This window comes from Arachis duranensis, unplaced genomic scaffold, assembly GCF_000817695.3.
Source record: "Arachis duranensis cultivar V14167 unplaced genomic scaffold, aradu.V14167.gnm2.J7QH unplaced_Scaffold_232527, whole genome shotgun sequence".
Taxonomy (NCBI): domain Eukaryota; kingdom Viridiplantae; phylum Streptophyta; class Magnoliopsida; order Fabales; family Fabaceae; genus Arachis; species Arachis duranensis.
Genome location: NW_026264853.1, coordinates 1,068,431 through 1,081,099, shown reverse-complemented (window position 1 = coordinate 1,081,099; position 12,669 = coordinate 1,068,431). Strand labels below are relative to the sequence as shown.

At 25.1% G+C, this 12,669-nt stretch overlaps 1 protein-coding gene across 1 annotated transcript in view; it reads left to right on the top strand.

Moving 5' to 3' along the window:
* The first annotated feature begins 11,159 nt into the window (after positions 1–11,159).
* LOC127744242 (fatty acyl-CoA reductase 3-like) overlaps positions 11,160–12,669 on the top strand; it is a 5,338-nt gene continuing 3,828 nt past the window's right edge. Inside the window, exons 1-5 of the mRNA XM_052256520.1 lie at positions 11,160–11,367; positions 11,456–11,559; positions 11,732–11,934; positions 12,194–12,294; positions 12,424–12,616. Coding sequence (XP_052112480.1) covers positions 11,289–11,367; positions 11,456–11,559; positions 11,732–11,934; positions 12,194–12,294; positions 12,424–12,616 — 680 coding nt within the window. The 5' untranslated portion in view covers positions 11,160–11,288. The remainder of the gene's footprint in view (positions 11,368–11,455; positions 11,560–11,731; positions 11,935–12,193; positions 12,295–12,423; positions 12,617–12,669) is intronic.

The following is a 12,669-nucleotide window of genomic DNA, read 5'->3' as shown; positions in this document are numbered from 1 at the left end:
ATATGATGATGATCTTGAGCATATAAAAATGCAACATTTATTTGCAAAGTTTTGAGTATGCAACGAAAATTTAAGAATGACAATGACTATAATAGGATTTGAATTTAACTTTAATTTTATTAGCGAATTAAATTTATTATTAAAATTTTATCTTATTTTATTAGTGGGTTGATAACAACCTAACTTTAACTTTACATGCAATTAATTGACGGGTATATCACCCTTCTTACAAATTTTTATAAATATAGAATATTATTATACAGGAGAAAATGTTATATTAAACTAAATGGAAGAGAAAATGACGTGATTCTACCAACACAAAAATTATAATAGGGATCACCCAAAAGCATATTTTAATGTAATTTGAATGAGATTAATTTGAATTAGTTAAAGTAAGAGTAATTTGAATCACTTCAATTTAAATTAGTCTTTGTCAAAGTAATTCGAGTGGATTCAATTCGAATCATGTATGAGTAAATCCACGGAATAATTTGAATTATATTGATTTGAACTACATGCAAAACGTAATCTAGACTAGTTCGAATTAGGCTGATTCGAACTAATCTACCATTTTGACACTGATAGTAATTCAAAACAGGTTGATTCAAATTGCACACATAGTAATCCATACAATTATTTTGATACACTAATAATTATATCTATATAGAACCAATACTAAATCGAATTCAATTAGTTCGATAATACAAATCTATGAAAAAAATTGCATTTTATAAAGTTTAAAAATTTTTATTATGCGATAGGTTAATAAAAAAGTACATTACAAATTTTTACAGTACTCATCATAATAATGTTTAATTTAAAAATTGTTATTTAAATTTTAGTTATTTTCGTTACAAAATAAATAATTACAACAAAATTTTTTTTATAAAACTTCCTTAAAAAATGCCATGAGTATTATAAAAAGTATCTTGAATTGTTCTACATAAATTGACTTACAAATTTTTATAGTACTCATAAAATCTTTTAAAAAAATTTCACATTTTATAAAATTATTTACAATGAAATAATAATAAAATTTATAATTATGTATATATGCGAAAGATTTATTTTTTAAATTATATTTTTAAATTAAATGGCTTTTAATATTATTAGATTGTTCTATTTTTAAATTGATGAATTTTATATTTATATATTATTATAATTTTTAAAATTTTTTATTGTTATTATTCATTTTGTAATAAGTAAAACTAAAATTTAAATAACAATTTTTAAATTAAACATTGTTATGATGAGTACTATAAAAATTTGTAATGTACTCTTTTACTAACCTATCACATAATAAAAATTTTTAAATTTTATAAAATATAATTTTTTATAGACTCATATTATCGAACTAATTAAATTCAATTTAGCATTGATCCATATAGATATAATTGTTGGTGTATCAAAATAATTGTATGAATTACTGTGTGCAATTCGAATCAATCTGTTTCGAATTATTATGAGTGTCAAAACGATGAATCACGTTTGCATGTAGTTCAAATTAATATGATTCGGATTATTCCTTAGATTCGCTCATGCATAATTCGTCAATTCGAATTACTTTGACAGGGACCAATTCGAATTTAAGTGATTTAAATTACTCTTACTTTAACTGGTTCGAATTAATTTAATTCGAATTATATTAAAGTATATTTTTGGATGATCCATGTCACGTTTTTAGTTTTGGTAGAATCATGTAAAATCTTCTTTCGTTTGGTTTAACATAGTCTTTTACCTTATTATATAACTTAACGAGCATGTAAATTAAAAATTCAATAAAGACAACACAATCATTTTATAAACAATATAATCATCAGATGTTCAATTTTACATAAAATCTTTGTTTAAATTAATAATATAAACATAAATAAAATATTATGATATAATGTTGTATTTATATATTACTAAAATAGAATTAATTTTTATGTAAATAAAATTGTTAAATTATTAATTGATGATATTGGTTCAATAATAAAAACTTCTTTTATATCTATTATATATATCTCTAATTTTACAACCAAAATGTGTCACATGTCATTTTCTCATTGCAATTGGAATCAAACATTTTCCTCCAAAATTAAGGAATTTTCCTCTCCTTTTTACTAATTTTACAACCAAAATGTATCATATGTCACTCTCTCATTGTAATTGAAATTAAATCTTTCCCTCCAAAATTAAAGAGTTCCTCCCTATTCCTTATTAATTTTACAACCAAAATGTGCCACATGTCACTCCCTCATTATAATTGAAATCAAATATTTTCTTCTAAAATTAAAGAGTTCTCCCCTCCTCCCTCTTCCTTTCTTTATTTCTCTCATTTTTTCAACCAATATATCTATTTTATATATCATTATCAATATCAATGACTAATTACTAATTTGACAATCAAAATGTTCAACATGACATTCTTTAATTACATTAAAATTAAAATTAAAATATTAAAATTGAAATTGAAATATACCTATATTATGTATCATGTATTACTATCTAATTTAATAATCAAATGTGTCACATGACACTCTCTTATTAAAATTGAGAGAAAATATTTTTTTTTCAAAATTAATAAACTCCCTTCTTAAATTCTCTCAACTACCTCTCTCTCCATTTTTCTATTTCTCTCTACTATTTTTACTCTATATATAATTTATATTTTATATTAGTAATTTGACAAATCAAAATATGCCATTCGATATTTTTTTACAATTAAAATAAAAAATTTTCTTCCAAAATTAACAAACTCTCATTCTCACTTTCATTCTTCATTTTTATCTTTCTCTCTCTTTTCTCTCATTCTCTATTTTTTCTATCTTTCTCTTCTACAGAAAATAAAATTAACAAAATAATATAATTTAAATAAAAAATATTATTATTGTTATTATATACATAATTTTTTAGTTTTTTATTTAATTTTAAATGTTCACCACTTATCTTTTTAATCTATATTTTTATTTCTCTTCTTTCAAATATTTATTACATATAATTTATAGAGAATACTAATGTTATAGTTAAAAGTTAAAATCAAGATTCAATTATTTTAAAAAAATTAATTTTGAGCTAATTTTATAACTATCAGTATATTTTTTTTATACTAATATCTAATTATATTTTTATATACATAGAGAGAAAAATATTATTTTTAAATAACAAGTATAAAATTAATTATTTTGTTTGTGCAACAGATTTAATAGTTAATACATAATCTTATATTTAATTTTTTATCTACAGATACTTTGGTCTTTTTAGTTAGAGACTTTTGTCAACCTACGACTTTTTTTATAAAAGTAGTTTGATTTTATAAATCTTTTGTGTCATGCATAATCTATACTGTGAGAACAAAATAGACCATAACTTTAAAAAATTTATATTCTCATAATGTTATTATGAATAAAAATACTAATTTTGTATTAAGTGAGAGGTTCTTAGTTTAATACCCACCTATAATATATTTTTTATAATATATACATATATAAAATGCAGATTGATGAGATAGAATTGAAACTCAATCCACGTCTAAACTTGTTTCAACCAAATTAGATATTTGCAATTAAAATGCATGCTGCCACTCCTAAATGAAATGACTTACTATTAAAATTTGTCACCATACTTAGATTGTTTTAATAATTATATACCTATAATAAAAGTATTTTTTATTGAAAAAAATGAATATTAGTTGTATCCAATAATTATTAGCAAAATATTTTAGATGCAAATGTAACGATTAATTTCTATTTATTTGGATTTGCAAACAGTACTTAAGGCCCATTATTTCTAATTTTCTATGGTCACTGCTCCACCTTTAAATGTTATATTAGCTGCGAACCACAGTCGATATTTTTAAACCAATATTTTTTGTCAATATATTCCAAAAATTAAAGTTATTTTAGTCTTTTTTTACACTGACTACAGGATAATTCTAAACTTTTGATTATCTGTTCACCCAAGCAATATCATGTTTCTGTTTTGACAGACAGAACATGTGATAATTTTTTTATTATATTATATATGTAGGGACAAAAGCTAGCCAATGCAATGTTGTGCCATAGGTTTAAGGGAATGTATCTTGAGAATAAAAGGAAGATCCAAATTGCTATGCGCTTGGTTCATCTTTACAAGCCTTGTTCTTCAATGTCGTGTAAGTTGCTTATTGATATATGGCAAGAAACTTAGGATACTAATAATTAACAATATCCATAATGCTAGAAAAATAAAAATAAAAAAACAACCAAAACTTATAATACTACAAAATATAATAATTAATAAATATTAAATAAGATAAATCTTGATTACTTAGGGTTAATTTTTTAATGTTTTTACTAATGAAATTGACATAATTTTTTAAGGTTTTTTAATTTATTTTACTTGATTAATTAAATTTTATAATTAATTAATATTTTTATACATAATAATNACAGTCCATTTTATTCCGACAGTATAGATTATGTATGACACAAAAGATTTATATATAAAATCAAACTATTTTTACAAAAAAAGTCATAGATTGACAAAAGTCTGTGACTAATAAGAAGACCAAGGTCTCTATAAATAAAAAATCAAATAACAAAATTTTTAGTTATTATTTTTATATAAAAATGTCTAATTTTTTATTTGAATTATATTATTTTGTTAATTTTTTCTGTAAAACAAAAATGTAGAAAAAATAAAGAATGAGAGAAAAGAGAGAGAAAGATAAAGATGAAGAATGAGAGTGAGAGTGAGAGTTTGTTAATTTTGAAAGAAAAAGTTTTATTTTAATTGTAATAAAAATATCGGATGACATATTTTGATTTGTCAAATTACTAATATAAAATATAAATTATATATAGAGTAAAAATGGTAAAGAGAAATAGAAAAATAGAGAGAGGTAGATGAGAGAATTTAGAAAGGGAGTTTATTAATTTTGGAGAAAAATATTTTCTCTCAATTTTAATATGACACCTTTGATTATTAAATTAGATAGTAATATATGATACATAATATAGATATATATTTTAGTTTCAATTTTAATATTTTAATTTTAATTTTAATGTAATTAAAGAATATCATGTTACACATTTTTATTGTTAAATTAGTAATTAGTCATTGATATTGATAATGATATATAAAATAGATAGAGTGGTTGAAGGAATGAGAGAGATAAGAGAAAGGAAGAAGGAGGAGGAGAGAATTCTTTAATTTTAGAGAAAAAGATTTGATTTCAATTGCAATGAGAGAGTGATATGTGACATCTTTTTGTTGTAAAATTAGTATAGAGGAGGGAAGAATTCTCCTTAATTTTGGAGGGAAATATTTAATTTCAATTACAATGAGAGAGTGACATGTGGCACATTTTGGTTGTAAAATTAGTAAGGAGTAGAGGAGAATTCTTTAATTTTAAAGGAAAAAATTTAATTTCAATTATAATGAAAAAGTGAGATGTGCCACATTTTGGTTGTAAAATTAGAAATATATAATAAAATAATAGATAGATAATAGAGAATAAATTTATTCGATCAACTATTTAATTTAATTTATTTGAGTATTAATAGCTTGATTTATTATACTTAATTAGTTTTATCTAATATATTGTATCAACTATATATTTAATTAGTTTTAGATTTATGTATATATTTCAGTTGAAAATATATTTTTCTTAAAACACTATACTCAGGCTTACTTGACGGCCTTAAGGAAAGCTTGAGAATAAAACATAAAAATAGCTATTTATGAAAAATTAAATTAAATTTTGATTTGAAGTAATCAAACAAATTTAGTGTCTTTCTTAAAAAAAAAAAACTTATATATAATATTATTGTTTTATAAAGATTAAAAAAGAAAAAAAAAGAACAATTCGCTTAACTCACGAATTATACAGTAAATCATGGGTTACACAAGTTTATTCAAAAATCAAAATTAAAAATTTTTATATACGTTTAAATTTTACTAGCTTAACCCATAATTTTGGTGAATTAAAATAGTCAATTCACGAGTTTTTTTTCTTTAAAGATATGGAATTATATTGCTTTGTGAAAAAAATATATACTATTTATTATAAAGATAAAAAAAAGAAAATTTTCATTAAACATATACCAAATATTAATAAAAAAAATTAATAGAAGAAATTGGAGATTTACAAAAAACGATGCTTTATAATTTGAGTCATTTCTTGCTGAAATTTTTTTGTTATTTCCATAATTATTGTTGTCGTCAGCTTTTCATTTTCAAAGACCTCCAAATTTCTCATCTTCCACGAAGTTCAGCGCAAAATTGTTATCTTTCAATGTCTATACTTGCCATTTGCTAACAAAGTGCAAATTTTATTATGGTTTTATTTCACACTATAACTAGCATTCACAAAAGGAGAAAAAGACCAAATCTCAAGAGCGAAATCACATTGTACCAAGACGTATTATTCCGTTATTATTTCTGCATTTTGAACACATTATTGAAGTATTTAAAAATTTTTAATTGATCAAATTAATTACAAGTAATTTTTTTTAAACTGCTCTACACAAAATTTTTTTTATTTTAAATCGAATGATAATTTTAACTCTCAAATTAATTTCTAAAACGTTAAATTCTTCATCATCATTAAAAAGTACTCAACTGACATATGAAAAAAAAATTATAAATCACTCAATATATATTCCAAGACTACATTATATTACTTTCTCTTCTTTCAAGCCTATTCAAATTTGTTTTTACTATTGTTGTTCAATAGTAGAGAGAAAATTTACGTTTTTACAATTGTTGTTCAGTAGTAGAGAGAAAATTTACGAACTAAATTTAGGAAAAAAAAAAACTACTTCAATTAATTTTTATTTCCATCTTTTATTTACTGTAAATAAATTATGTATTCCATCAATATTTGTTACTGAATTATTTTATTATTCTTACTGAATCTAAAAAGATAGAATGGAAGTAAAACTCCTCCCAATACAAAATCTTGAAACACTCAATCCACAAGTTATAACTTACATTGACACAGTTCTGTATCTATAATGTATAATCATACTAATAAATAATATGTTTAATATAACCTTTTGCGTAGTTCATGGAAAAGAATACTAATTTAAATAAAATAATATTATTATTAGCTATTCAACTAGCACTAACACAAGAAAATAAAATAATTATTTATATAAAAATATTTTTATACAAAATAATAGTAAAAAATATTAAATAATTTAATATATTTAATTAAATTATCTAAAAAAATATATATCAATATCTAAATAACTATTATCGTTCACTACAAAGGACAAGGAGGATATATAACAGCAATTGTTTTTGCTATTAGTAGCGGTTTTAAATTGTTGCAAAATCTAATACTAACAGTTTGTAAACCTATTTTCTTTATTATAATTTATTTTCGTAAACAGTCGCTCTAATTTTTAAACTGCCACAATTTTATATATAAATTAAAAGAAAAAACTGACCAACTATAATAGTTTATACCATTTTTTTTGTTATAACCTATTTTATTTACATCATATTTATTAAATTTGAGATATTAACATAAAAAATACTAAATAAACTATCAAAATTCATACATAATTTTAAAATATTAACTAAAAAAATATTTATTTATAAATTATTTACTCAAAAACTATCGAACAATACAAAATTACTATGCCAAAAAAAAATTATTATCTTCAATTTACTACTTCCTAACGACAAATAAACTAACACTATTACCGGCCATACCCAATTATCATGATTCATAATTTGATATATATGCACGGTTGTTGATGACAGCCTATATTTGTCAAATAAAAACAGGGCAATTATCAAGAAACTCTGTATAATAAGTCACGTAGAAGAGTGTAGTCCAATTGCAATAGCGGAGTGGTTGAACATAGTTGTGCATAATTGCCTTGGCGTTTTATTTTATGTTCTTTTATTCTTGCTGAAAGCTGGACGCTTTCACATTTGCCTTCATTGTATGCTTTTTCATTTCACAATTTATTTTCTCTTTTTATCGAAGAAACTCCTATACTAAGAATTTAACAGTGATTTATAGGTACATACAATCTTACCAAAAAGGAATGCACTTTCTTCTTGTTATTTGTCAAATCCAATTTAATTTATTTGGTAGAAAATGAAATACGATAAATTCTGTCACGTTTTCTTTGAGATTGTGGCGTCAATCACTACGAATCATTTCTCTCCAAAAGTGAACAAAATCAAAATCACTACGAATCGTAGTGTATATAACTGTTACGTCAACTTTTTTCTTAATATTTTAAAAGTTTAATTAAATATTTAATTATATCTATTCTTTTAAATTATTATTCATACAATTAATATAAAAAATAGTTATTATTGTTAGGGCTGGCAATTCATACTTTACCCGTGGGTATCCAATCCGTTCGAGTAGGGTAGGTTACCCGATCCGCTGCGGATAGGATAGGGTACAGTCCGGGTATTGGTAGGATAGGGTACGGATTTAGGGTATAACCTACCTTACCCGCACCTCATATATAACACATATTTTTTATAAAAAAATTAGGTATATAGTAAAAGAATTGAGAATTGAACCCACAATCTTCCTTATATAATGACTTATAATAAGTAAACAACCACTAAACTAGTTAGTTAATTTAATAATTTAGAGTATTAGTTTTTTATTTTTTATGTTATTAATATGTATAAAATTCAAAATGATTGAATTTTATATTTACTTTGAAAAAATTTGATATTTTTGCATGTAGGGTAGGGTAGGATTTAGAATTTTAGGGTGCAGATAGGGTTAGGGTTGAGAGATTCTCAACCCGCGGATAGGGTAGGGTAGAATTTTAATAAAATTTTCAACCCGCGGGTAGGGTTAGGATAGGGTCTAACCCTACCCTACCCATTGTCAGTCCTAATTATTGTTAATATTGTATTATATGATTAGATGCATGTGTTAAAATATTTTATATTAATAATATATCAAAATTAAATTTATAATGTTGTTAGAATATTATTAGGATCAATTAGGATCAATTAGTATTATTTAGTACATCTGAATATTTATTATAGGAGATTACGCCCTTATTATTACGATTCTCTTAGTACCTATAAATACCCTTTCATATTGTATCATTCCAAACAACTTGAATAGACAACTTGAATACACTCAATAATACACAAATCTTTTCTTCAGGTTAGTCTATTATTTCTATCATGGTATCAGAGCCATGGTATCCTCCTTGAAGAGAATAGGTTGTTTTCCTTGCGGTGAAATCATCGTAGTTTTTATATTTTTTTCTATGCCATTATTCTTTTCCTTTTGTCACTCCTTTGATACTTTCTCACCTCACCGACTAGCCTATTCTCTCTGTCTTGTGTCTTTTCGAGTCGAATGATCAAACACCAATGTCATCCGCTGTTTTCCTATTCTCATGAAAAAATCATATAGTTTTTGCTCTCTTTCTGGCAGTTCCGTCTGCGTTCTCTCATGGCAGTTCCGTGTGCGTTCTCTCGCAGCAGTTCTGTGTGCGTTCACTCGCAACAGTTTTGTTTGTGTTCTCTCGTGGCAATTTCGTCTGCATTTTCTTGTGGCAGTTTCATTTGCGGCAGTTCCGTCTGCATTTCTTTTTGGCAGTTCTCTCTGCACTTTCTTTCGATTGCGGCAGTTCCATCTGCGCTTCCTTCAGACAAGCGGCAGTTCCGTCTGCGCTTCCTTCCGGCAATTCCGTCTGCACCCGTTTTATCAGTTTATGCAGTTTTTTTTCTCTTTATTTCGTTGTTTTAAATAAGTTTCAAACTCAAGTTGTCACTTGAGTTTGAAGGGGGATGTTAGAATATTATTAGGATCAATTAGGATCAATTAGTATTAGTACATCTGAATATTTATTATAGGAGATTACGTCCTTATTATTACGATTCTCTTAATACCTATAAATATCCTTTCATATTGTATCATTTCAGACAACTTGAATAGACAACTTGAATACACTCAATAATATACAAATCTTTTTTTCAGGTTAGTCTATTATTTTTAACCATTTTAAACCAAAATTTTAATTCCTATTTAGAAAAGAGCGACTAATGATAAACCCCAAAAATTATTTGGTTATGAAGTTTAGTTTAAATTTTCTGAACATTAGTTATCAAATAGGATTAAATAAATAATAAATAAATAATAAATAAATTTCTAATCTTTTATCACGAAAATAATTAATTAAGTCCCTTATCAGATTTAATTAATTACACGTAAGTTATAGTCAGGAGAAATATAGGTCTCTCGAAATCTTATCCAAAAATCATGAGCAAAAACTTACGTGTTATCTGTTTACAAAAGTTGATGATTTATTAGTAGTCAAATCTAGTAAAAAGATTAATTGTTTTCACGATAAAAAGTTTGAGATTTGTTTGTACTTTTCTTTTAAATTAAATGAACGATTTTTCCCTCTATGTGACAAAGCAGCGATTACTTTGTTAGTTTGAATCCAAACAATTCAAATGCCACTAGCTACTTCTAGTCTCCAATCACTATCTCTAAGGCTTTTTTTCTTTTTTGGTAATTTTAACTTAATGTCTAAGTTGCTTACTCCTTGAAAGATTGAACATTAAACCTGCTCTAAATTCTAATTAAGTAACGCGAAAATATAAAAGGAATCGTAATAATACTGAAAATTTTTTTTTTCTTTTCATGGGTCGTGAATAATTTAACAACAGGGATAGGCTCCACAAATTTGACCGTTGATTGGAGACACAAATCTGTTTCTCATGAGCCATATATTTTCAGTTTTTCACGTGCATTTTCATATGTACTTAATTAATTATAATAATTTAGGTAGGTTCGGTGAACGAATTAATAGAGTGTGAGTGTGTGACATTCACACTTCTCAATTTTGCGACAATGAGTGTGTCCCATGCATTTACATCACGGTCAAGTTCATATTAATATTGCAAGTGTGAGAAGTAGTGTATAAAATTTGTCTTACATTGAAAAAAATAAAAAATAATAAAGAGTTTATAAAATAAGAAACTCGTTAATTTATTATCTTAAAATTTTAAATTAGATGTGATATCTTCTCATCTTATATTCTCTCACTTGATTTTATTCTAAAATAGTTCATGCATCGGAATTGGAGATATTTTTTGTTAGATTGGTAGGAAATGAGAGGTGCTTGGCTTCCCCTATAAATATGAACACCAAGAGAAGAGTGCAATAAAAGAATCAAAGCAAACCTTGTGGGCATGCATGCGTAATCATATTATCTAGAGTCTAACACATTATTTTGATTCATTATTTTCATCCTCTCCTTTGAAATTTCTCCTTCTCATCAATATAAAGAAGAACTACTTAATTATCTCAAATGGAATTGGGAAGCGTATTGCATTTCCTTGAGGACAAGACCATTCTAGTCACTGGTGCCACTGGCTTCCTTGCAAAAAGTAGTGATATGTGTTGTAAAACAATGCAACTTTTTTTTAATTCCATATGCTTTTAATTAATTAATTACTAATTGTTATGAATTTATAGTTTTTGTGGAGAAGATACTAAGATGTCAATCAAATGTGAAAAAACTTTACCTTCTTTTGAGAGCTACCGATATTGAATCTGCTACTCATCGCTTGCACCATGAGGTGACAAATATATATTATATATCTTCTATTTGTTTTTTTAATTTATCTTATATTTTGATGTATGTGCATGCATGTATTTGTATATTATTCTATAATCTTTTTCAAAATTCAAAATATGTCTATCATAGTTGATATTCCTGTGTTGTATGCTTACATTTTTATATGTATGTAGATCGTAGAAAAGGAGTTGTTTAGATTGCTAAAGGAAAAGTTGGGTACAAAGTTCAATTCCTTTGTGTCAGAAAAGTTGAGTGTGGTACCAGGAGACATTTCTAAACAGGACTTGGATTTGAAGGACTCCATTCTAATGGATCATATTTGCAATCAAACTGATATTATAGTTAATATTGCTGCAACTACTAACTTTGATGAAAGGTATATAAATATCAGTAATGTTAAAAGAGACAAGAAAAACAGTTTTAACTTATTTTATTTAGTATTTATTAATTATTATAATAATTAATAAATATTAAATGAGATAAATTCTAATTATTTTTTATTAATTTATTTTTGTTACCAAATATTTTTGTATAAATATATATCAATTTGAGATCATTAAATTTCGTATATAACCACAAAATAACAACATACATTTCTTGGAAATTTATGATCTTATTATTGTTATTAAATGCAGATACGATGTTGCATTGGGTATTAACACATTCGGAGTTAAGCATGTATTGAACTTCGCTAAGAAATGTACTAAGCTCAAAGTGCTTCTTCACGTATCAACAGGTTAGTACTTTCCTTATTACGTACATTATACTAAATTTCAACATCTATTGCTATTAATTAATAAATGTGTAATTAACAATATTATTTTTGTAAAACTAATTGATGTAATTGAATGGGATATTGAATTAGCATACGTGTGTGGCGAGAGAGGAGGAGTGGTAGTAGAGGATCCACAGGAAATGGGTGTGTCATTGAATGGAGTGGTAGGATTAGACATTGACATGGAAATGAAGTTGGTGCAACAAAAACTCAATCAGCTTCGAGAACAAGGAGCCTCTGAACATCACATTAAACTCGCCATGAAGGAATTAGGCATCCAAAGGTTTGAATTACTCTTATCTACTACTTATTGTTGTGACATGCTGGGCCCAAAAT